The sequence below is a fragment of the Amblyomma maculatum genome, chromosome 9 (assembly GCF_055883805.1).
Source record: "Amblyomma maculatum isolate TAMU_Amacu chromosome 9, ASM5588380v1, whole genome shotgun sequence".
In the NCBI taxonomy this organism is placed as follows: Eukaryota; Metazoa; Arthropoda; class Arachnida; order Ixodida; family Ixodidae; genus Amblyomma; species Amblyomma maculatum.
Window position 1 is genome coordinate 23,731,913 of NC_139352.1, and position 26,336 is coordinate 23,758,248.

The following is a 26,336-nucleotide window of genomic DNA, read 5'->3' on the forward strand; positions in this document are numbered from 1 at the left end:
TCGGTCAACAGGATGAGTGGCGCCGTGTATACACCTTGCTATTCTTACTTAGTGCTAACGACAAAGTTCACACGCGTGCTATGCAGGCTGCTGAGGCCCTCGAACACTGCGAAGCGAGACTAGCCCGTTACCGAGAAGCTTGCCAAGCGCGGGATAGAGTCAAGGTCGAAGCGGAAACAGCCAGTGCGCCTACAGCTGAAGGCTGACGCTCGTGCGACTTGGTAGCATATAGTTGAAGCGCTGAATTTTTTTCGCTCTGATTTTCTTCACCACAATGTTTTGGATTACAGTCAAGAAATGAGGTCTTATCTTTAATGCTGCATAAAGTCGACTTAATGAGTCCCTGTTTTTTGAACTATATAAACTCAGATGTCTTTTCTCTTTCTAACGCACGTTTAGAAAAATGATGCACTGCCTCCAGTTGAGGGCAGTTAGGTGGAGTGTGGCAGGTTATTTTGTAGTGTTCTGATGTGTTAGTTCGTTTGGCTGCGCATGTTTGTGTGAAAAGCAGTGCACTGTGCAACAGACAATTTCCTCTACTTACATTTGTACCTGCATAAAGAAAGCATATTTAAACAGGGCAGTTTTTATACAGCGAAATTTGGCTCATAATCGCCATGCTACATAATAATTATGAGCTTCGCTGAAGTAGCTGCATTTAAAACCCCAGTTCTCTTACAATAGCTAATATAATATAAAATATCTTATAAAAGAAAAGCCAGTGCAGTGAACTAAATGAAGCAACGACGCATTTATTAAGATAGGCGACAACAAATACGCGGTAAAAAAAAAAAAACACTTCTTTAATGCGGATTTCTGAATTCCTTCGGTATTTACATCAACCACTGCCGCACAGTCTCTCGGGCATCGTCAGAAAGGACACATAGATGCACAAAGGACGGAATAAATCTGGCTCCACTTTGAATAACGTTGGGAAAGGGAGCATCGGGTTTTGTGGAGATGAAGAATCCCTACATCCACAATCTACTGACGTACACTCACGATCACTTACACCAGAAATGTACCTTTGGCATTATTAGAAATACAGAGTCACTTCCACGACCTCGGCGGTTGCGTTTCGATGGAGGCGAAACGGAGTGGCGTCCGTGTGCTGTGCGATGTCAGTGCACGTTAAAGAACCCCAGGTGGTCGAAATTTCCGGAGTCCTCCACGACGGCATCTCTCATAGCCTTAGTCGCTTTGGGACGTTAAACCCCACAAAACCAAAAACCAAACGAGTAGAACTAAAAAAAAAAAAAAAACAAACAAGAGCACATATGTTATATGCAAAGATCTTTCACGGAATAACAGCTGGCAGAAATGAAAGGCATACGAATTTGAAAAACTATGATGCGTTGTCACAGTCGATGATGCCGCAGCTGACAGTGTTTCCCTCTATCCCAGCGAAGGCTAGAGAGCAACCCAACAATTGACGCAGATAGTTTATAACCGAGTTGCCCGCTCTCGTTAGAAATGGCGCTTGCTCTGCAATATGCTCTAAATTATGTAGTAACGTCTTATTAAAATGTGTCCCTGAGGCTGAATGCATTATAAGTGTAGTTGGCATCGCCATCCTCTCTCCTAAGCCTAAATAAGCCCCTTGACAGAGCTGCATCATTGGCAATACATCACTGCTTAGGAAACCATTATAAGTAGGTAAATGCATGAATATCAAATTTACTTACGCGATTTGTATGTGCAAATATATGAGTCGATAAATTAGATGCCATTCAAAAGAGACAAAGCCTGTAGACACATGTACAATACAAAAATAAATTCTTGCCAGCTAACCACCCACAACACACCGTGGTGTGCACGTGTTTCAACAACCATGTGCGGGCAAGGGCAGGAAAACAATAGAGATGAGGACAGCCATGCGCAGGTACATATGACGTCAAACTTGATTTTTCTGATAAACAAGACGAATCGGAATACATATGTCACATTACTGCCGCCAAAGAGAACGAACTCTTTAACGCACAGCAGAACTGTCCTCAGTTGTTCAAAACGCAAAGCACCGTGCTTCGTCCTGTCTTATATAGCAAGATCGGGATGTAACACTCACAGCTGCACGTGACACTACAGTTCCTTGCACTTTGTCTTTCACCGTCATCTGTTGAGATCACAGCCATCAGGAAAGACGCCGTTTCTCAAGCACGCGACTATTATTGGCGAACACGCTATTCCAGAGAATCGTACGCAAATGTAATGTCTTGCTCTGAAACAAAATACAATTACTGGAGAGCGAATGGTTGGGAGTTTGTCACGCTCTGTCACAACACACTCAGTGGTCTCCACCTGCACCACAATTTCGGACGCATCGTCTAGAAGGGATGGCCGAGGCTAAGAGCACCACTATGAATCCAGAGCGAGTGGAGCAAAAATGCTTCATCACAGCCGGTGTTTCGATGGCATTGTATTCATCATGACACAAAAACTGCGCCAGATCCATTTGCTGTTAGAAAGGACGTCTCTTCCATAGAAGTAGTATTCAAAGTGCTACTCTGGATCGGTCTGTGTTCTGAAACGGCTACCTTCTGCGATTCCTTTGATGCTGTAGCCGAAGTGTACTGCGGCAACTCCGGAATTTTTGGTGTGCTTGGCACTAGCGAGGGTCTTCGGAACGTGCTGAATGACTCGACCTTCGGCTTCTCCATCGGAAGATGAACTATGCCATTGATTCGCATCGGAGCTGTCTCTCCGCTGCCGTATGCGAACAGGATGTGCGGATTTTGGTTGCTAGCAGAGCTCAGGGGGGCAGAACTGCGTGACTCATCGTCGATGTACTTCAGTGGGTCAGACGCTTGGAAGCTGTTGCTCTTCATGATCTGCTGTTCCTGGCCGGCGTAGAGGTCGGGAACCAAAGCAGTGACTTGGTCTTCAGAGGAATAGAATTTCTTGTGGCTCTCCTTTGGATCCTGTCCTTCGGCGATTGCCTACGTAAAGAGAATAGAAATGCAAAATATAGAGGAAAGGGTAAACAGAAATGCTTACACTTGAATCAAACAATTGGAAGCGCAAAAAATAGCATGATCCCCTGGTTCATATTTAGATAACATAGAAAAAAATTAGACCTACTGAGAGAACTGGCCAAACAAAACAGTGTAATGTGCGAGGTACCAAAACGCTGCGCTCTCTGAGCAGAATGATATGAAAACAGCTTCAAGAGCAGCCAACCAGTAGCTTTCACTGTAACGCCTCACCATTGTCATTGTTGCAGTCCTGCTGCTCCCATCATATGCAATCAGGGGCATGTTTATGCCTCAAGCAAGGATTTAGCGCAAGAAACTCGTGATTCCATGGTTCCACAGTAACCGCAAAGTTCAGCGTGCACCCACCTGTATTTTCACAACGGTGTCAGGCAATGGGTTCCTTATACACTTAGTAAAGTGGTGTATATACCCGCTTTATTTTTGAAGGCACCCCTCCAAGTCATGCAAACGCTTTTTTTTTTATGTTTAACACTATCATCTCTACCTTCAGCGCTTACCCCCTCCCCTCTTCGCCAGGGCATCGTAGATCTCTGTAATTTTTTTTTCTTATTCCTGGACAAAACCGTTGTTGGTTTGGCTACGAAGCGGTCCTCTGGCATCAATGTAGCACTCTGTGGCACTCCTGAAGGAGAGTTAAATCGGTGAAAAAAGTAACACCCTTGGTTTGTGCCGATAGAATAAGCATCATCGTAAGCGCCGGCGATAAGCGAGCATCAAAGCTAATGAGGAGATAAAAGCAATTCCACTGCTAGAGCGCTCTGAGAAGCTGCTTGTCCATCCCACCACATCATCGTTATGCTTTGGGGGAAATGCAGAACGTGCCGGCAAATCACGCTCACCCACTCTTTCTACGCTAACGGCATTTGTGGTGGTTAGAACCTCGAAACCGAAAGACTATTGAGATTTATTGCGATGGCTGACCATTTCTACCGCCTGCTGGTCAACAGATAGTGCTGTGCATATTGAAATCTTTCATTTGCAATAAATTTGCATTGCAGTCTAAGCCTGAAATAAATGGTCAATTGCACACGCAGATAAACGTGCCATCTGCTTGCTCAGCTATGGAGAATGGCAAAGCAGGAGCAACCTATGGTAGGTTCCCTCGCCTGACAAAGAACAGGTTGTATGATCAGCAGATCAGCTGACTCAGGATTGGAATTATTTACCAGTGGAGGATAGAAGTCAAAAGGGCGCATTTCAAGCATAACACAGAGACAATTAGCACTCGACTTTAGCGAGCAATATTTCATTCATCATTATTATCAAATGTCATCAGATTGCAAAAATTATGTCATAAATACATTGCTACCTTTGATGCCTTCTTCTTCTTAAGCTGACCTCCAGAACTGCTTTTCTTGTCGTCCTTCTGCAAATTGCAATTCTTCAGCAGGCTGCCAACTCCTGAAAAGCGGGAAGATCTACTGGAACAGTTTTTAACGCTCTCCGAGCCCCCTTTAACACCACCTCCATTCTTGTCCCAGATGTTGCTGTTGAAGACCACGGTACTCGTGCTGTCAGTGCTGGTGGACGTGACTTGCATCATGGACGGGTGTCTGTTTTCCTTGGGGTAGGGGTTACCGCACCAAGACCCTGTCGGCTGTTCACTTCCACGGGGCTTCTTTAAGGTTCCCGTGGCGATGAGCTGCACCCAAGGAGTGCGGGCTTCGGGGTACTGCAGAACTCTCACCACGAAGATGAGGAAACCTTGCATCGAGTTGCACACGCAGAAGACGTACTGGAACATGGTCCTCGCCTCGCCGACAGTGAATAGCCCAAACATCCACGTCACACCAAGCAGAGTCATCACGGTGAATGCACCGCGAACTTGAGCCGTAGTGTACGCAGGCTGATTCGGCATTGTGGAGCTGTATCCAGAGTTGTGGCTGGCGGATTTGGCAACAGCATCCATGCGTGGCTTTAAGAGTATCCGCGTCACAGTGATAAATACGAGCAGGTTTACGAAGAGTATGAAGCAGGATAGGCCCAAGTAGGCGATGTAGTAGATGAATGGGTTTCGGGACGATATGACACAGCTGAAACGAAAGCATAAGGATGGAGTAATTCAGTTTTAGTCCTATAGTTGACGAGAAAAAAAAGAAGGGAACAGTGAAGCTTAATTTACAAGCCTCGACTGTTGAAGATAGCAGCTGACAAGAGCACTAACTTCTCCTTTTATTTAGCCACAAAATTTTAATTTATATTTTGTGCACGAATACATTTTGCTGCAGCGCCCATCTCATTCATGAGAATAATTTATTGAACGGGAACTCACTAGCCACCTTGACTCCGGTAAGGCTCCAGATCTACAGCAAGGCAAGTTCCAACAATGGCAGCTGGAATCCCTGGTAAAAGCAAAAAGCACAATAAAGAGTGTGAACGCGTCTCAACGAAAACTAACTACTAGTCTATTGTCGGCATTTCGGGTTATGCTTAAAAATTGAATAAATGCAAATATCAGCGCTGGCACTACGTAAACTACAAAACACGGTGTTGAAATCACGAGAGAACCATGCTTGTATTTTCATCCTCGGCGAGTGCACACGCTTCAGGTTTGGTGTCTTCTGTGCAAACTAGTGACAGACTGCTAAAATACAAACTGAGATGATCACAAATATTGGAAATTTCGTCCACCAGTACTGATATCGCCTAAAGCAAAATGCTCAAAGGGAATGTATAACAAGCTGATTCGACAACTGTTGTCGAAGTTCATAAGAGATGACGATGAAAACAGGTGCCTTATATACAATTTTCATTTCATCTGAACTTCGGCCATGGTCCTGTCCCGTGGTATAATTATGAAAAAGGGAAATGGCTCCATAAGAGTTTGCGTAGAATACAGCCGTCTTAACAAAATTACCCGTAAATACCTATACCCACTACCCCACACACCCACCAAATGAAGAGGGGTTTATTGGGACTGTTCAGAGGACAAGAGACGGCGACTGGTGACGCAACGCGATCGTGTTGCGAAGCGAAATCTCGGGTTTAAGCAAGGCAGCTTCAGCTTCCTGTGCGCGTGACAGCTGATTTTCGCAGAACCCAGCTGCCTTCATCATCGTTTGGTTCGGCGCAGTGCTATGTTCTTCTTTACTCATCGAATATGAGCAGAAAGACAACGCTACCTTTTAGTAATGGCAGATTCTTTTTAGCCACCACTTTCCACTTGGGGAAGGGCCTCATAAACTACATCTTGTACCCTTCCAGAATGGCGACAGAATCGCCCTTTCATCGGGTGTAGAGTAAAGGTTCTTTAATCACGTTGAATTTCTTGCTAATAACCTAACGAATTTATTAAAAATAACGCATTTGGCTTCAAAACAATACTGAACCAATAAAAAAACAGAGGCAGGTCAGGGAGGAGAGCTAAGAAGTTCTCAGTGCCCGACATCAGTGGTGGTGTTCTTACCCCATGCAATGAGAGCGCGTTTCAGCATGAAGCATGTTTCGGTGGAGGCGAAGACGTGCACGAGCATCTGGTACATGTTCATGGCCTCGACGCCCATCCAGGCGAGGCAGGCGAGCAGGAAGTAATGAGTGGCCACGGCCGTGCTCAGACACAGGTTCAGTTCGGGGAAGCGCTCGTGGAGAGAGCCCACCAGGAAGGCCACGTTGAGCAGCAGCATGGCAGAACACAAGTTGAGCAGGATCTTGCCCGACCTTGCCTTGTTCAGGCATCTATTCAACGAAGGAATTGTCGAAAAGCTGGTTACAGGTTGATGGGTAAAGTAAACTTTGTAGTTTGGGCTTCGATCGGTTGGGCATGGTGGGTTGTTAGTTGGAGTCATGGTATGGGCACATAATTCGTGTTGCTAACTCCATCAGCCTCTCTGAACTTTGTTAAGCGCTCTCATCTTAGAATGTCTATCAGTTTCTGATAAAAAAATTCGAGAATATCATATCAGACCTGCGATTTATGTGCCTGCTCTTTGAAATGAAGATTTTCTCAAAATCTGTAGGTCATCGGTTTTGCCTACTTGGTTCACTTCCCCAACTTCAAGTTTCTCAAAGTATTCTTGACTTCAACACTAAATGAAAACGTATTTTCAGGTCTCTTATTTTGATATGTATACACGCGCTGTCAAGCTGTTTCTCAAGTTTTTTTTTTTTTAATTAGGGGCCACTCAGCGATATGTTAGAAAATAAATGATAAATGATCTCACGATGATATTTTTTGTGAAGGGTGTCTAATATGGAACAAATAGCTGGTCATGATTTGCCTACAAATGTCACAATGTTCATTATAAATAACCTTAGATTAGGATCACCTCTTGAAGGATTGCTTGGCAATCAGCTTTTTCAAGGAAGGTCGTGTATAGATTTGCCGTCGCACCGTTGATCGACTATACAAAGAGGTGGAACAGCGAGATCGGTTTGCAAAATGTCAATTTCCATCTAGATTCGCTATATTGCAGCATGTTGAACAGATTGGGTTTTTTGGCAGCATAAAAGTAAAAAACACGTGATTACTATAGATTCTCTCTGATAATCTGCTCATGTTCAGAGAAGTTCAGCTTATGCCAAATGTCCAAAATTTCGCATAACTAGCCACCTGGTTTAAAACTCAGACCTCGCATTAGCATTTTGAAGATGTAATATTCTGCACTCGGGCTTATATTGGCATGCATGCTGAATAATAAAAGGCTATGCAGTGCGTCTAAAATATTTGAGCGAGATTGTATCCTGACCGTCCAGACCATTATTGACGTACAAGGCTATTACACCCAGCTTCGAACTTTTTTGAGGCGCATAAGTCCCGTGATCATACACATGCGCAACCTAGGAGTTTGGTGACGTAGGCGAATATTTCAACCATTGCTGAAATTAGCTCACGAAGTTCATCATTATCAAGAGAATGAATTTCTCTGGCAGAGCGTATTATTTGATATTACACAATGCAGCCCAGACCAAAATGAAATACATATAAAAAGAAGACAATTCAATTTATTGGATCTTAAGAAAGTTTCCTATATGTGTAGCTTTTCAGTGTGCTTGTTCAAGTTTTTTCCGCATTCAAATCTACATTGATTTAGCAGTACAATAACAGTACCTTCTGAAGCAATGTCTAATTTTATTCTTTTTGATCGTGTCTTATTCCTTCTGTAATTTCACGTGAAATAATGTTTCCGCTCATCCCCGTTTTTCATCAAACACCCTGCTATTTGCTACAGAAGGGCAGGAACTGGGTGGCAATAAGAAAATTCACACGCAACGATGCTCTTGTGATTACCTTCACGCATACCAAGATACTCTGTTGGGCGAGTTGGTACACATTCATTATTAATTTAAAGAGCGCGAACACGAAAACAAAGGAAAAGATAAAAGAAAGCCACAGTAGAAGCGCTTGTACTGTGGCTTTCTTTTATCTTGTCCTTTGTCTTGGTGTTCGCGCTGTTTAAATTATAATGAATACCTTCACGCACATACCTTCTCCAAGCTCGTTTCTTTTGTGGTGAAATGATCTCCACAATAATGCCTTTTGAAATCCTGCGCGAATACGGTTAGACTTAAAGAAAAAAGCGATGCGCAATTTATTATTGCCATATTTTTCTGCCATCAATATGTATCACATGACATTAAGCACAGAGAAATTACTTAGTTTTCCTTCCTGATGTGCATCTAACGACTCTTATGTACATTTAGCCTTTGGGCGATTGATTCTTTGTACTGCTTTTAGGGTTAGCCTAATGCGACAAGAACGAACTGCCGTTGCCCATGGCAATAATGGGCATTCATTCCTTTACGGTTTCGGAAATAGTAAAGTAGCGACATTGGGAGTTATGAGAACAGCGTGAAATTGGCTCACCTGAAGAGGGCATATGTTAATATTGTGAAAAACAGACCAACGGCCGATATAATGCATCCAACGTATGATATAAGTGAGAGAATACGGTAGTGGTGAGGCGCCGTTGACATTCCAGGCATTGGATCCTAGCAAGAGGAAAAAAAGGAAAGGGACCGATAATAGGAAATGAGACTTTACGGGATTCGGACAAAGATTGCTCCCTTATAGGACAGCCGAACTTTAATATTATGACTAATTTCAGCCTTTTCACTCCATTCACATCGTTCATAGTGAGACGTAACAGGTGGCAGTTTGATGTTATCTGCAAATATCTTAGCAAAGGGGCCAGCTGACGTCTATCTTAAGTATGAGTGCATCATCATGATGACTCGCTACATCTTATCTTGGCAGCTCCAATGGGTTTGACTGAAAGATATCCTTCATTCAAACGACAGTAACGGTATTCCTACGTTTTAAATCATCTGCAAAGATATTTGCAGGAGTCTTAGACGCTTTCACCAAAAGAGACTGATAAAATCAAACTCCAGTAGTTGCTGTTCCACTAATATTGCGAAACAATAGTCCTTTCTTCGTACCGCACAAAAACGTTGTGCTAAAAACGTATTTGATTTGAAGTGCTAACAAGGTGAAGTGTTATGTTGTAATGCATTTTGTTTAGTGTAAAACTATTCATTGTCCTATTTATGCATTGCACAAGCCGAAAAATGTCATCAGAAAGCAGCCATGCTGCGAACAGACTAGCAGAACACGTGCATGCATTAGTCGGTAAATAAAGTTTTTTGTTTTCTTTTCTCAATTGTAAAACAATATGACGATGACTTGATTATTATGGCCTCCTTAGATACACTGCTACTATAGTTCATATAAGTATAATTTGGTAAGGCTTACATTACGTTTTTACCTTTTACTCCTGGCAGTGCCCTATAATTTCTCACCACAGGAACGTCTGCCTAATCGTGCTTATTTGACAAAAAGGACATTAATCTAACCACCTACGATGGTTTGCAGATCCCCCGCTATATTTGTGAGGTAAAAGATTCACAGTTTCTGCGTTTGAACACTACACTCGTGTCGAATTCTTCAACTCCTGCTTAAAGCTAGTTGACCTTGATTCTATTGCAAAATCTTGCTGCTGTGCTCAATTTGACAACCACGAAGAGTGATGCAGAAAAAAGTCGATAAAGTGGAATAAGCTTGCCGAAAATTACGTAATTAGCCTTCCTTTATTCCTATTACAGTATAAGCCGTGAAACTTGCGTACCATTTAAGTGCCCAACACCGATGATGTGGAGATGGACATTCTTTCGCAAGCCAAATCATGTTGAGAGCATCACAGCTGCTGTGACAGTTTTCATTTATGAGCGCACTGGAATATCAACAATCAAGACACGTTTGAGGAAACTTGTCCGCTTGCCTCACTCTGTCATCGGCGGCCCTTTGCAGCTCTCTGATCAATACGCAGTTCACAGAGTCAGCTTAAGTTCACAAACTTCAAATTTGAAAACCATGAAAGCTGTAGACACTGCTTCCATGGTTTCGCGATTTATCCCGGCTACTCGCTGTCCCATTCATTTTACCACTTTCAAGAAATCACATCAGACTACACGAAGGAACTAAACTATGAAATGTACTTCACAGGGTGCTCTGATGTAATGTGCGGAGCATATGGAACTGCATTAAAAGGAGTATCAGCCTAATTAATAGAACTGAAGCGTGTTGCATGCAGTCGTAGAGATCTTGGTCGTAACAAGGATTTTCAAGAAAAGATACAGCGCCGTGTGAAAATCCTGCCATAAATTCGGTTTCCTTTTATTTCTTAGTGCCAGCTTACTACGGTCTAAATGACTTTTGTGAAATTTTCGGCGCCGATTTCCAACGTCCCCCACATTAATTAGGCTTGCGTGCTTGTTCTTATTGTAAAAGCTTAAACTAGAAGGAATGAGATAATGGATTTGAGCCCAGCAAAGAAATTTCTTACCAGCAAAAGAGAAAACGCAGTCATATGGGTCGAACTGCACACGGTCACGTTCCCAGACCGGTTGGTCGTAACACCGACGGTGGACCATTCTTTTCCTGGAAAAAAGGGCGGCTCTTGAAGAAATGCTAATAGGCAAGATTGAGATTTTTTCCTATACAATGCTGTTGGCACAGCCATAAAGCCAGCATGTAAATTGTGCTGACTACTCAGAATTTGAAGTTTATGTGATATATTGGTAAAGATAAGTTTAAATTGTACGTGATTCAGAGAGGTAAAACCTTCAGTGAACCAAAGTAAGAATAATCTATTCTCGGCCGTAGATGACTGGCGACCACCATTGCTGCTGAGCTCGAAGTCGCGGATCGAATCCTGCTCACAATTGTCGATAGCCAAAAGAGCAAAACTGTCCGCATTTCAAACAATACATCGGTGCTCAATAATGAGCATTCATGATGGAAAATAGCGCGAAAGTACACGAAAGACGGGAGGAAGTAAGACACGGACAAGCGCTAACTCGCAACTGGCAGTTGCGAGTTAGCGCTTGTCCGTGTCTTACTTCCTCCCGTCTTTCGTGTACTTTCGCGCTATTTTCCATCATGAATGTTAACCAACTCGCCCAACTTTCGGCATTAATCAATAATGAGCACAGTGCGATTGACTGTATTCCAGGGCCCGCGACGTCCAAGTAGCCCACGTTCATTTTCGGCATGTTAATCGCATCCCAAAACTTAAACAATCAAGAAACAACTAACTAGTACTCTGTATGTGCTCTAAACAAGAAAAACTGATCCTCTATTAACGTTCCTTGGCTGTAGCAAATGCTAACGAGTCACCCTTAGGATGGCTACCTTAACCCGAAAGAATGACGCCGACACACACTCGATGCTACATTCGGAAAAACAACTCATGGTTCAGAAGGAATTTCGTAATCAGCAAGAAAATAAATCAAATGCTGCAAGTAATAGCTTTTCTGTGCATACTCACTGCTGTCGTCCCAGAATCCACAGATGTATCTTACTGCGCCGTTGGTAGGGTAAGAGTACACCAAGGGTTCAGTGAGGTTCTCAACCTTACTGTCGCCAATTTTTGCTGACAGAACGACTTGGCCTGCAATCGTGAAGAAGGAATGGTCAGGGAAGATACTGAGGTCATTCTGTGTCAATAGCCATGTATGTTCCTAATCAGCCTGTAGGACGGTAGGTCCACGGGAGAACAAATAACAGTTCAGGGTCATGCTCATATTCCCAGTTGGCCCCGTTTTCAGAAGTGTCGTAATCTGCCTCTCGTTGAGTCGTCTGACTGGTGGAAACGCCGCAACTGATAGTGGCTGCTGCTTCCGTTTTCAGCATTTCCACCAATCATATTTCTCGAGGTCATGGAGATAATGACCCTTCTGTAAATGACAACTTGCAATACGGACCCAGATAACTGACTGTCCTCTTGCTTGCTTCTAATACAGGCTCTGTAGGTTCACATAAAAAAAAAAATCGATGATGCATTCATGTGTAAATAAGAAATCATTTCTTTTTGTAATTTTTTGTATGCAGTTTCTCAGTTCCTGGAGTCTCTTCTTATGATATGTCATGCATTGCTGTGCTATAGGAGGTCCGACGGCCTTTTTAAGCGGTCGTACGTGGCAGCTTTTACTGCCGGCCTCCTGTGTCATGTCATATGGCGGGCGCAAAATAAAGCATTTTTATGATCTCTCAAGGTTCCTGCTTTGTGTTAGCATATGGTTCCTGCTTTGTGTTCAGCCATCAAACCACTGAAGCTCCCTAATACGACTGATTTCTAGCTGCTCTCGAAAGAGTTCTTCATTCATTTGCATTTACTACGACGATTTCAGGCTATGTGCAAAATAAATTATGGGATTTTCCTTTTAGGTAAGAGAAATAAGGAGAACGCTTCAGCTTCACACGTGAAAGAGTGAGCATTATTGTCTAAATTCTAATGCTCGTAACCGCCTTCATTTCAACTACCGGTCACAGCTTCATCCGTCTAGTTGCGTCATACCGAGCGTTCTTCTCCGCCGGAATTCTCTGCATTCTTCTTACGAAGTCTCCCTCGTAATCTAATGCCAGCATCACAAGAAAATGCATCCTAAATTTGGCTCCTACACTAGTGCACGCATCTGGTGTGTCAGGCGACATGCAGCACGAGTACCCGCCACAGGTTACATCACACAAGTTCAAACTGAGCAAAATACACAGGACATTATTCTTCAACGTCGTGCTGGTTTCAATTACTAATCTCAAGTCACTACTCACTTATCAATAAGCCAACCAGTTACACTATCAATCTGTTCTCAATCAATGAACCAACACTACATATATCATATGGACTCCACACAAGGTGTCCATCGTTTCGTGGCATGGGTTTTGACTCCAAATGCGCTGTAAAACGTCTCATACTTCGATGACGCGCAGTTTGCGCTAGCGCCATCTTTCCAGGGAAAGGCGCATAAGGTCAGTTCTGACACGGCCGGACTGAATGAACGCCGCCATGGAGGAGTCGTCGCCTCCTTAATGTTTTCCCCAGTAGGATTTTGAATCGACCTTGAAAGCTTCCTCTCAAACTCGGGTACGGCGGCGTATTTTCGGCAACACAGGAACAGTGCGTTTTGAGCAATACTATGCGTTTTCACTCCTTCAGAGCTGATTTGCGGTAATTCACCTACCGGAGCAAAATGCGATTTCCGCCGAGTGGCCCGATCCGCCGTATTCTATGTCAAAACTTGAGCTGTAGTCTTTGGGGTCGGACCTTGTTATCGATTTTTCTGCACTTCACATAAGAGGCGTTTTCTCGGACCTTGCATCTATCCTCTCAGCAACTGTGATATCTCGGCGCATGACAGTAGATCACAGACGTTTCCAGGAGCCACGTTTCTTGCTAATCTGCAAGTAGTATTGATGATTCATTCCTGCTTTTTTGGTGCTCACTGCTGCTGCCACTTGGCTTCTAGAAGATTGTGAGACAGCGCACAGTGCTTCGAGTGTGTGTCAGAACGTGCATGATTGTTAGCCTTATTTTCTGGAAATCAATATTCAGAAAATGTACGTGCCCGATTGTATCAGTGGCCACTGCATGAGGGCCAGTAGTGCGAAATAAACCAAGGACCCTTGTTCCAATGCTGGAAGGAATGCTAAGGTGGGCGCCATTAGGGACACGCAAGGCTTTTGGATACCCAAGTGTCCGTATGAGCATCCAGAGCAGTCATCGTGGAGATTCCATCGAATTGTGAGCACCCGCACACAGCTGCGAATATCACAGCTGTACATAAGTGATTCCAGTCGCAGTAGGTCAAACATGGCGCCAATGTATCCTAGATGCCTAATGCACGAAGAGACTATCCTCATGTTATGAAGCTCTGCATTTAATGAATGGATGTAGCGTATGCTGCTCACCTGCGCTCATGAGAGAAGTGAGGCTGAGGTGAGTTGGCCGGAAGAACTTGTCGTTTCGGTACGAGACGAAGGCTATGCGTGGGCCTTTCTCCACCTGTTGGATGGGACGGTATGGCTCGCCCGCGGCCAAGAGGGAACTGTTGATCGCCATGGACAGCGCTTCGAGTGGAATGGTGATCATGATGTTCTGAAACAATGATGTGGCGTGATCGACAAGGCTAGATAAGTAGATAAGGACAAGGAAAAAGAAGCATTTCCCAAAATGTTGCCCTCTTTTCAAACAAATCCCCTGAACTTCTGAACAAGGGAGGGAAGAATGGCAGACGGCACAAGCTGAACGACTTTGAAAGGGCGACCTACTTTTTCCATCTAATTCCGCACGCATGTGTTCAATGAGACCAGTAGAGCCGCTGGAAGGGCATAGCCCCTGGCACACAGGAAACTGCGGGCTACGGCCAAGATCGCTATGCAGACGCATACGCGGCTGGTCGTGTCTAAAGCGCGCTCTTCTGCTCGCCTTGCGACCAGCCGTCGAAAAATGAGCCCGATAGAGGAAGACTTGCCGCTGCTTGCGCACAAAAGTATAAGCATTGCGATGTGAGTGCTCCGTTTTAGAAAACCTGATCAACTAAGCGAAGCACCTAGTTACGGGGCTCGCCGTGAAGCGGCGCTTTAAACATTGTCCTCCCACCCACCCCTCGGGCTCCCTAAGGCGCAGGGAAGAAGGAAATCCGACAGAGCCACGGGGCGGAGCCAATTAGCATAACATTCACAAATCGCGGCCCCCAGGGGCAGCTCCGTTACTAGGGGCCTTTCTGTTTCTATGCAGGCGTTTCTATACGACGTGGCTCAATCAGCGCTTTAAGTATTTCTATGCATATAAATGGCGCCGGCCAACTTTAACCGAGTATGTTTGCTGGAAGAACGTTCCTTTATACACCTGCGCACCGAACTACATGTGTGGGAGCTCCGGAGAGTGATACCTTCACCTTTGAGTGCGCTTATCCACGGCTAGATAGACGTATAAAGCATTTCCTTCCAGTGAGCGGATAATATTTGGTATTCTTGCCGTACTCAAATGCGCAAAATACTGAAAACAGCTGATATATTGATGCCACTTTGCAGCTGCAGGCGAAGGAAAAGCGTGAGTTGGTCTCTGGACATCGCCAATCCTGAGTCAGCTGAGTTGCCAATCATACAACCTGTTCTTTGTCAGGCGAGGGAACCTACCATAAGAGGCTCCTGCCTTGCGATTCTTCATAGCTCAGCGAGCAGATGGCGCGTGTATCTGCGCGTGCAAATTAGGTGATCTCGACAGTAAGCGGCATGAAAGCTCTAACCTGTGTCTCGATAGCTGTTTAAATAAGCATAAAAGACACATACTTATATGTTGCAGGGTTTCCTGCTGACGGAGGCCGCAAAATTTCATCCCGTGTGCCACTGCCATGTAGGAACGCCAGCAGCACTGGCGGAAAGTATACCACGCTAAAAAACATGTGCTGCCACCAGTAGCACACATTGGCGGCCGCTATCTCGCTGCAGCACGGCGCATCCACAGATCACTTTTCTTTCTTCCACCGTGGCCTTGAACGCGACTCTCGGCATCCTTATTCTCGACGCCCATGACCGGGTATTGATAATATAGGAAGCTATAGATTTACAACAGAGACTTAAAAGCTAAAATGCTAAAGAAGATACGTGCGCGCTCAAACACGCACCGATTTTACTCACGTCTCCGTCCTCCTGTTCGTCGCCTTCCCCGAAGAACTCTTCGTGGAGGTAGTGGTCTCCGTTTGACCGAAGTGAAAAGCTAAGGAAGTCCTGGCCTTGCGAAAGCAGCTTGGGAGACCAGGCCACCGCCTTGACCACCAGGTTTTCATTCTCGATAATGAGGGCTCCCGGTCCCAGAACCACTTCGGAGGTGAACCTCTCCACCACAGAAACCAGCCTGCGCTTCCAAGTGAGAACATTAACTCTTTGTCACCTTTAAATCATTATAGTACGCGTCGCTATCGGCCCACGTCGGCTGTAGGAGGAAATCATCTATTAATTTCAGGTTATTGTGATTATGTGAGAGCTGCGACTACATCACCGGCGAACGTCTAACCTATTTGGCCCTTTGGGCTACTATCTGCATTCCTATACTCAGGTAACCCACTAACCAACCAGTAGGACCACCATCACTTCCTCTGCACGAAACATATTCTGCCAAACGATTTGTTCTCAGTTGCAGCAAGGTAATCTTTACCTTACTGCAGTTTGCTGACCTACTTTCCTTCCTCCGATAATTACGTTTGCCATTTTCCTTTCGGTATCCCGACGACATTTGCTCGCTTGAATTTGAAGCTATATTCGCTAGTTTCAATGTTCGTGACTCATACACGATGTCCCACCATCTAGTCTACAGCCACACTCCGTATTTTTATATAAGAGCACCGACCTCTGTTTCGTCCCAAAAAATAGGTGAGGCACGAATTTCTATTATGTGTCATGAACTTAAAATTGAACAATCAGTTATATAATCCAATACCAACATGCTTCTTCTTGCTTCTGAGCAGAGCTTATAAGTTGTTGCTGAAGGTTCACATGCAACTAACATTTGCGCTGTTACACCTCCTGTTAGAACGAGGACCTACCGTTTTCGTCCACAGTGAAGTTATAGACATCTATAACCATTTTTAGTATAAAGTCGTTAAACAAGCCAATGATAAATGGAAGGCGACGTACTTTTCAGCGGTCTTTCGATTTGAATCTCCTTCTTCTATGACGCTGTCGTTCAACGCCAGGAAGTTGCTGATGACGTGAATCATAGCTTGCGCGATCTGGAAGGTATGAGCATTGTTCATGGTATTGATTCTTCAGCCCTCTCGAACAACAAACAATAACAGTGCGACATTTTGAAACAATGTCGTCATCTTTTAAGCTGTAGTTATATTTGGTTTCTGCAAGCAGGCTTACAGATCAAATTCTTCCACATAAGCAGTTGACGTTTGCGACTACGTATTTCTTTTCTGGTAACATAATGGGATCTTGTAAATGACAATCGGCTGGCTGTGTTTACTACGCAACCTCTTCGCTCTGGCCTTTTGTTTGTAAACTATTTTGCCCTGTTATTTTTAAATTGAGGTAAATCATGGTGAAAAGGAGAGCAAAGAAACTCATTTGTATGTTCTGTTACCGTAATGATGTTTTCCAAATATCTTAATCAATTGTGATACAGTATGCAGTTTATCCACCTATAATCATACCTGACGTATGTCGTAGACACTTGTAATAAAAATAGCGGAGAGATTCCCACCTTACCGATAACATGCCCACAGGAGCAGACTCCACATTAGCAGATTTCTATATTATGTCTTCTCTATTGTACAAGAAACAAAATTTTTCCTGCAAGGCGCTTGTCTGAGTAAAAATTACAGCTTGCCCCATTGCTAAGGAGCCTCGTGTTGGTGCAAAATCAGCGTTTCGTGTAAGACATCTGGGTGATCATCCTGCGCCTGTATCCTCCATTATTTGGATACCTGGTTTAAACAATTAACGGAGCGGGCTTGAAAACGTAAATATATTTGCAGGTTAATAGGTCAATAAATTCAGCTTTATTCTTTTTTTCCTTTCAATGAAGAACGTGCTAAAACATCGTGCCATCGTTTCAGGCAACACTGCCGTCGAATTTGATGACGAGATGGACTACAGAGATGCCTTTCTCGGGCATCTGCAAAATGTTATTCTTCTTTCTTTGCTGCCTTCAATGAATTGGCTCATAACAACTTATGCGCCATAAAACTTCCAACAACGAACTTATCAATTGGTACCGAATGAGCGGGAGCTACACTGTCACATTATTAATTGGGCACTAGAGGCTTCACATCCAACATCCACAAAGTTGTCATTGTGGTGCAGCGTGCCATAGGTATCGAAAGAGGTCTTGCATGCTGTTCACTCAGTCATTTAAAGCACGCCTTAGAAATGTACTGACCGTAAATGCCATCGTTTTTCTGCATTTGTTGATTCTCTGTAATTCGCTTTCTGCGAGATCTGATAGATTCAGCGGCCTCTAAGTAATAGTTTATAAGGGTTGCGATAACGAAAGAATATATGGGAAGAATTATACTACTAATGAACGAAGCTGCCTGGTGGTAGCCAGATGATAGCTGCAGCAAAACGTATCTTTAGTTATCAAGCTGTTCGCAAGCACAATTGCCTAAAGAATTTGCTTAAAACAAAAAATTACTAACTTAGCATACCACCAACCCCACAAGAAGTGACTTCGAAGCTAAACGCAAGCACTTTGTATAATGGCCACTGAAAATAACGTGGAAGTTCATAGCGTATTAGTTGTGTAAATCCGCGAGGAATTCACAATATTGTAGAAATCACCTCTAATGACCAAGTAGAGGTAACGCCACGAGGTGCGACTAAACTTTGTCTGTGAAAATGGAAAACAACAGATAGCGGTAATTTCTTTAGTTAAAATTCTGGTGGAGCCCTTGTTGATTTTAGCATCATTTGCTGAATAACGGCAGACAAGCTGCAAAGAGTTCATTCCTTGACAGAATGCTCACCCGCTTATGAGACGGTTATATCCCTAATATTGTGATGACTGTTCTTCAAACACCCTGCACTGAAGGTAGATTTTGGAACGTACCTAATAATGGTATTGATATAGCCGATTATTGCGGTAACTGCTAGTTCAGCTACTCAAATCGCTGATGTAATAGTATATTAGAGAAATACTGTAATATAGATTACGTTACAAATGTGTTTCACCTCATATTAATCCGTGAATTACGCTGTAGTAACTATGTTTACCTCGCAAGCACGGCATTGTTCCATAACCCTTGGCCAGAATCCTCGGCATTCGTCTCTGCACAATACCGCCGCTCCAACTTAACCAGAATTGACTTCCACACTGCCCACATGCAAATCGATAACTCGTGCCTGTGATTAACAATCCGTAATAGTGCCAATATTGCCGCTGTGTCTAACGGCATCACTCTGCAGAGTGCCTATGTCATTTGAGGTAGCTCTGCCCTCCCTCCGACCACCCCTGAGCGGCTGGGCGCCCACCTTGATGTCCTTGATGGCGTAGTCAACGATTGGCTCGATCTTTTCGGCGAAGCCCTGAAGCTGCTCCGGTCGTACGCTGCTCGGGTCACGCGTCAAGAACTCCAGCTCGGAGGTGATGTTTTCGGCTGCCTGAAAACTCTGTAAGGGAGAGAGTAGTCATCATCATCATCATCATCATAATCATCATAATCATCATCATCAGTTTGACTATACCTACTACAGGGCGAAGGCCTCTCCCATATTTCTCCAATTAATCCGGTTCTGTGCTAGCTGTATCCACTTGACCACTGCGAACTTCTTAACCTCATCCGCCCACCTTACTTTCTGCCGCCCCCTGCTACGCTTTCCTTCCCTTGGAATCCAGTTTGTTACCTTGAGCAACCATCGGTTATCCTCTCTTCGAATTACATGTCCTGCTCATGCCCATTGCCATGACCATGGAACGAAAAATGGTAGGGGTATACATTAAGAGATAGGAAGCATGCACAGTGGGTCAGAGAAATAACTCAAGTTACCGACATTTTAGTAGAAATTAAGAAGGAGAGTAGTATAATGGGCGATAAGTGAGACACCTGGGCTGCAGAACAGAGCACAATTATTTTCAAAAATGAAATGTTTCTGCTGTGTCATTATGGTAGGTGACCACATAACCGCCACATCATGCGCACGAAATTAAAAGCGGCGAGTTATAAGGAATATTTCCGCTTACCTTGTAACGGCAGTGCTGGGCGGAGACCTTCATCCAGCTAGTCTGGCCATCGGGGAGGAGACGGCACTTTCGCCGTGCGTATCTGTACTCGCTAGCTGGGTTGTATGCGCCATAGGGACACTCGACCTTGGCCACCGACCCATGCGCCATGGGCTGCCAGTGGAAGGGGCCCTTGTCCGTTTCCTGAAACTCCTCCGGACACGAGTCTGTTTGGGAGTGGTGCCACAGCATATAATGAGGCGATTTGCGTTCAGGCATAAATGAGAGAGAAATGTTTGAAAATTGATATTGTTATTCAGTTATATAACAGATATTTGAACGCCTATTTGCCACGTAGAGTAAGCTGCAATTGAGGCCCACAGTGAAGGCCGCCAACAACGACATCTCGATTCATGCGTAGTCCGACAATCACACGGTAGCCTTACGAAGGCAATGGTTCCTTCGCAACAAGCGTAAAACGGCTACAGTGGAGGTTACGCAATGCAAATACAAACTGCTATGCAGCCGTATGTTCTCTCACGACTAAATGCGCAGCAGATCAGCGTAAACAGCAATCGGCGACTCCAACTGATAAAAATGTGTTAGTAATGTTAGGAATGGTGACGTAGGAACAACCCTCATCAGCGTTTGAATGGCACCAATCACCTGAAACAAAACGGGGTAATTGTGGTATTAGGCGGCTGTTGTATCAGCAATGGACATCGGCATTTTAGCTTGCCCTAGAACTCTTCAGCGTGGGGCTCCGGTGTGGCGCTCGCAGTTTAGGTATAATGCGCCGGAAAGGGGTGGCGTCCACTACATAGAGAATTAGTACCTTTGAATTTCTGTATCGTATAGTTACAGATGTTTGGCCTTGAAACTCGGCAACTTTATGGTTTGTGTAATGATTACTAATTGTTAATAAATAATATATAACATTTGTGTGTGTGTGTGCGTGCGCCTGTGCGCGTGTGCGTGCGTGCGCGTGTGTGTGTGCGTGTGTGTGTGTGTGTACCCAGTCGAAAAAAACTACAGAACTGTGTCAAAAATACGACAAAATATCCTGTAGTTCTGTTGTGACCATCAGATTGTTCTGTAGTTTTGTAGTACATTTCTGTAGTTCTGTAGTATATTTCTGTTGTCTGTAGTTCTGTAGCACTTTCCTGTTGTAACTACAGAAATTTCTGATGTTACTACAGATTGTTGTGTAGTCACAACAGGTTTGCCGTCAAAAACCGCACAAAAATTATGTCGTAACATCAGAAAATTTTCTGTACTTTTTTTCGACTGGGTAAAGACCCGAAATATTAAAAGAACCGAAACAAGGAACGGAAACATCAACCGGGTAACATATTGTGGGTTGCGTTTTAGGCAGCTTTGTTTTGTATTTCTTTTTCAAGGAAGCAGAGTTCTACGTGCCTAAATTTCTGTATGCTACTATTGGTTGAATAATTATTTGAGAATCAAATAGAATGCATCGAGTAAGACCACTATAAAAACCACATCGATAATACAGTGTGCTGTTTCTTCCCTTAGCCAGAAAGCTTCAGGTCTTCTGTTCGGGACGCTGTCCCAGAGCTGTCTCTAGGAAAAGCGCAAAGATACTTAAATAGTTTAAGCATGACAGGTGCGCAAACTATTTGAGGAAGAGCCTTATCTTATTGTATGCCACAGTTTTATTATACCTCTGACACATTCGCAGAAAGAATAGATAGGTCATACCTCTGAGCTCGCATAACGGGCCTCCGTATCCCGGCGGACAGCGACACGTGAAGCTGTTGATGCCATCTTCACATTCGCCACGGTTTTTGCATGGACTGGACAGACACTCGTTGACGTTCTCTTGACACAGTTCTCCTGACACATAAGACAAAGTGTGCATGGGTTAATTAACTTCATAACATAGCTGTTTTCTGTAATCAAGCTATAACTGTGTTTTCAACGCAATTTTAATGTTGGAGTGATAACAAAAAAGAGCAGAATGCGAATTATTTGTGTTACTTCAGGCACGTGTAATTTACTGTTCTCTGTGAGGCAATAAAATATTTTTGGAGCATTTCATAAAAATATCGTTTCAAAAATATGTTACCGACTCTAACATAGCACAAAAACTCCACCAACTAGAGTTATCTGCTGTCATTGTTGACCATCTGGTGTTTGTTGTCTTATTTTGCGTCGGGTATGCATTGGCAGCGGGCCCAGCTCTGAACACAGTTCCGCAGATATGTCTCTAGTTTTTCGGCAAATGTGGATGTGGTTATTCGAATTCCTTTATTTTTTTTACCACTCGAAACATTGAATAGAACACAGTGTGGTGTAGCCGGAAGACGCGCAAAGTGTTTGATGAAAATTCGCTATCCCCTTCTCTTTGTTGCTAATATTATTAATAATAATTATCTTACGAAATTTCAGACATCAGCTCCTAAATCTGAGCGCAGAAAAGCGCAGATTCACATTCCGAACTGAAAAAGACGAAACGCATTGGTTAGGCAGTGCTAATTATTATGAACAGTATATGCGTGTCATACAAGCCATACAAGAATAACGTCACCGCAGTTATTCTCGACTTAGCCTAGCAACCAATGACTACAACTAGGTTGTTTTCGTAAAATTAAGAAAATACTGCTGATGATTAAGAACGGCTCTGTAAACGGGTATACTCTGAAATTTACGAAGGTTCAAGGAAGAGAAAAAAAATTCGCGCATTTCTAATTCACCCGCTAATGTCGCGTTAATGAAAACAGCTGACCACGATTCTGTACATCCATCCCGATAGACGTTTAAAAACAAATACTGACCAGTGAATCAAGCGTTCCAGTTGAATCAGGTAGTAACCGGCAACCCATTTTGCGGCGCAATGGGGGGAATGTAGTTTTGCTCTGGGATTACCCAGGGCTGTGATTGTCACGGGTGACAACATAACGTTCTCGGCTGAGATAGACAGTCGCCCCTTATTAAAAGTGATGGTGTTATGCGTGTTTAATTGACCTGCAAGGTTGCCCTTTCAAATTTTTCTTGCCTTCGCAGTCGACAGCAGTTCGTTGATGTAAGTGGCCGCGGCACACTTTGGCCGACTTATTGCTGAGGTGGCCATACACCCACACAGGCATCCGCAAACGCCACTACTGCATCTGATTCGCAGTGGGCTGTTAGTAACAAATATACTGTTTGATGTAATTAACTATAGATGTCGGCGCAAACTCATTCTTTTATGTAAAGCAGGCAGAATTGTCGCAATTTTCGCAAATTAGAGCTGACGCTGTATCGTTGAAAGTTGAGCTAGTTGGTCAGACGACATGATGCACCACGCAGCAGAGTAGACGACGACACTCAGGAGAGGCACACAATACACATACGCATAAACACAATACACATACACGTACAGCATTGTCCTTGTTTAAGTGTATGTGTATTGTGTGCCTCTCCTGTGTGTCGTCGCCTACTCTGCTGCGTAGTGCATCATGAAGCTCTATTCTCGAGTTGCAACGACTAAGTTACCCGGTTGTCGGCGAATGATTCGGGGCTTTCACGAGGCCCCAGATTATCTCCTTCTAATTAAGCCACTGAGCTGGGACAAGGGTATCTTCTTCGATGCACGCCTTCTTCTCCCAAAGTCTCGAGTTCGCCGATCTCGACTAATGACCTTCCGGGCCAGGCAAAGTAAAACTTGCACTTCGGCGGTAAGCCAGCCAGTCTGCAAGTAGTGATTTCACGCTAAAATAATATATCAGAGCATAGCGGATTAGAAAGCGGGTACTGTGGTTCAATAGCTCAGCGACTTGACCTCTGAGCCACCGTGCTGCGTGCTCTCGCTCGTTACAACCATGGTAAATAGGCTTAAACCTTCGCCATTTTTTAGAGCGATCCTCATCCAAATTTTATTCTACCTCACCAGGCTCTAGATATGTGTGACTTACCGAAATAAGAAATCATTATTTTTTATGTTAGAACAGTTGCATATTCCAATGACAGCGTGACAATTACCCGTGTATCCAGGCAGGCATTGGCAGGTGAACTTGACTTCTGACTCGTTGATGCATCGCGCCCCGTGTAGGCATGGCGATGAGAAGCACGGGTCGTACTGGTGGCACGTCTTGCCGTAGTATCCGTCCACGCAGAGGCAGGTGAAGGTGTGCGACGCATTCGACTGGCACACACCGTCGTGGAGGCAGGCCGAGGGCTTCAGCAGGCACGGGTTGAAGTCGGAGCAGTTGCGGCCCGAGAAGCCCGTGAAGCAGTCGCAGCGGTACTCGCCGTGGCTGGTGTTGACGCACGAGCCGAACGTCTTGCACGGCTGCTCTGAGCACGGGTCGAAGTACTCGCAAGCTTCGCCGTAGTAGCCCGGGTCGCACAGGCACCGGTACCCAGGTAGCTCACCCATGGTGTCACACGAACCCTGCTTGCACACGTTCAGCAGGCAGTCTGGAAGTGGGAGATTAATTTAGGCGAACAGAAAGAAGGACGCTCTATCGAGTTACAATTATTAGGTTATAATTATAAATACGAACATTTCGAATGGCAACAATCACCTCAAGTATAAGCATTGGTTGTGTGAAGATCCCGAATTATCAGGGTGTTTAAGATAAATGTTGAGGAACGCAACATTTAGGATCACTTAGCAAAATTTTCAGCCATGAGAGTCAGATTAAACAAATGAGATCAATCTTTAAAATCACAATAAGCAATCACAAGTAGAGCGGCTGCTTCTGTATAGTAAACAAATAGAAATATTTAATCGGACTACAGTGTGGCTAATATCAGAAAGCAACGCAGAGAATTTCCGGTCGCCTTGCAGTTGCTAACGCTAAGCAAAGCCTTTACAAATGGTGCTAATACGGTCATTTATACCTTGATATACTCAGGGATAGAAAGAAACGTCTGAAGAGGAATAGTTGAATGTTAACTGACAGCTAAAGGGATCTACCAGCTAGTCATCTGACTGGGTGAAGGACACAGTATTCCATTTACGGGTGTAGTGCTTGATTGATGGAGGGAATAGGCAGTTCTTCGGCCGATTGTTTTTCACACATGTCAATGAGTTAAATAAAAGTTATAATTCATTACTATGCATTCAATATATCATTTGTAATAGAGTGATTATTGCTCACAGTCGATGCGCGTGACGTAGCGGTCCACGGGGCTCCCGATGCCTTCCTCTCGGCTATTCCAGGCATACACTCGGTACTCATAGTCGGTCCAGGGCCTGAGGCCATGCACCGGCACGCACTTGTCGGCGGCGCCTGTGGTGACGTTCACGAAGGAAGTGATGTTCTCCGCTACCGCCCTATATTTAACCACGTAGCCGGAAACGTTTCCGAACAGAGGACGCTGCCAGCAGATGCGCACGCTTGTCTCGTTCAGTACGACCGCGCGCACATTCTGAGGGTCTGCAAAAGGAAAAAAAAAAGAGGACAAGAAGCCACAATAAGAGAAATGGAGAGGAAGGTAGTTCTTTAAAGCTTCACACCGTCGCTTTTATCACCCGTCATTTGCTAGCGCAACAGTGATTTTCTAGGCGTAATATAAGACAGAAAAGCTAAAACGTTCCCAGTCTAGGCACCACTTATTGCACGATGAAAAGAAATAAGAATTGTAGAACGCCGTGCGCCGTAAAAGTTTCTTAATATAAATTCTGTACCAAACAGAAAACCATAATTAGTTATGAACTTCGATCCATGGAATGTGATCGTCACCTGGAACATGGCCTCATGTTTTTGTAACGTGAGCCGCATCACTGTGGCTGTACGAGGAATAGTACAGTGAGAACACTCACTTTCATATTAAATGAATATTTGCAGATCCTAGCCAATTTGTAAGTGCCGAACATTTGTAGGGATGTCGTGTGAGCATTGGTTGTTTACGAAGAGCAAACGACACAACTTTAGGAAGGGCACAAGCCATGACATGAGGTAGTCATCTATCACGATTGGTTCGGTGACAGCTTTTCTGCTATCAATATATGGTTAAAAATTAATTGAATAAGTCAGGGGGAGAGTTAGGGAGGTAAGGAGGGAGCGAGACCATGAGTAACTGAAGGCAGGAGAAAGCAAGAAAAGGAAGGAAGAAAGAAAGAAAAATAAATAAATAAATGCATAAAGAAAGAAGGAAAGAAGGAAAGAAGGAAATAAGGAAATAAGGAAAGAAGGAAAGAAGGAAAGAAGGAAAGAGGGAAGGAAGGAAGGAAGGAAGGAATGAAGGAAGGAAGGAAGGAAGGAAGGAAGGAAGGAAGGAAGGAAGGAAGGAAGGAAGGAAGGAAGGAAGGAAGGAAGGAAGGAAGGAAGGAAGGAAGGAAGGAAAGAAGGAAAGAAGGAAAGAAGGAAAGAAGGAAAGAAAGCAAGAAAGCAACAAGGAAAGAAGGAGGAAAAAAGGAAGAAAGAAAGAAAGGAAAAAGAATCGCAACAAC

At 44.1% G+C, this 26,336-nt stretch overlaps 1 protein-coding gene across 1 annotated transcript in view; it reads right to left on the bottom strand.

Annotated features, from left to right (window-relative positions):
* Nucleotides 1–1,759: 1,759 nt before the first annotated feature.
* The window catches only part of LOC146178596 (uncharacterized), a 148,685-nt gene continuing 124,108 nt past the window's right edge, over nucleotides 1,760–26,336 (bottom strand). Inside the window, exons 5-19 of the mRNA XM_084580005.1 lie at nucleotides 25,042–25,320; nucleotides 23,918–24,355; nucleotides 21,656–21,790; nucleotides 19,955–20,160; nucleotides 19,246–19,383; nucleotides 16,906–17,000; nucleotides 15,910–16,126; nucleotides 14,179–14,365; nucleotides 11,759–11,881; nucleotides 10,775–10,869; nucleotides 8,797–8,921; nucleotides 6,400–6,668; nucleotides 5,266–5,335; nucleotides 4,303–5,026; nucleotides 1,760–2,936 (exon numbers count right to left, since the gene is read on the bottom strand). Of these exons, the coding sequence (XP_084436131.1) occupies nucleotides 2,424–2,936; nucleotides 4,303–5,026; nucleotides 5,266–5,335; nucleotides 6,400–6,668; nucleotides 8,797–8,921; nucleotides 10,775–10,869; nucleotides 11,759–11,881; nucleotides 14,179–14,365; nucleotides 15,910–16,126; nucleotides 16,906–17,000; nucleotides 19,246–19,383; nucleotides 19,955–20,160; nucleotides 21,656–21,790; nucleotides 23,918–24,355; nucleotides 25,042–25,320 (3,614 nt within the window). The 3' untranslated portion in view covers nucleotides 1,760–2,423. The remainder of the gene's footprint in view (nucleotides 2,937–4,302; nucleotides 5,027–5,265; nucleotides 5,336–6,399; nucleotides 6,669–8,796; nucleotides 8,922–10,774; nucleotides 10,870–11,758; nucleotides 11,882–14,178; nucleotides 14,366–15,909; nucleotides 16,127–16,905; nucleotides 17,001–19,245; nucleotides 19,384–19,954; nucleotides 20,161–21,655; nucleotides 21,791–23,917; nucleotides 24,356–25,041; nucleotides 25,321–26,336) is intronic.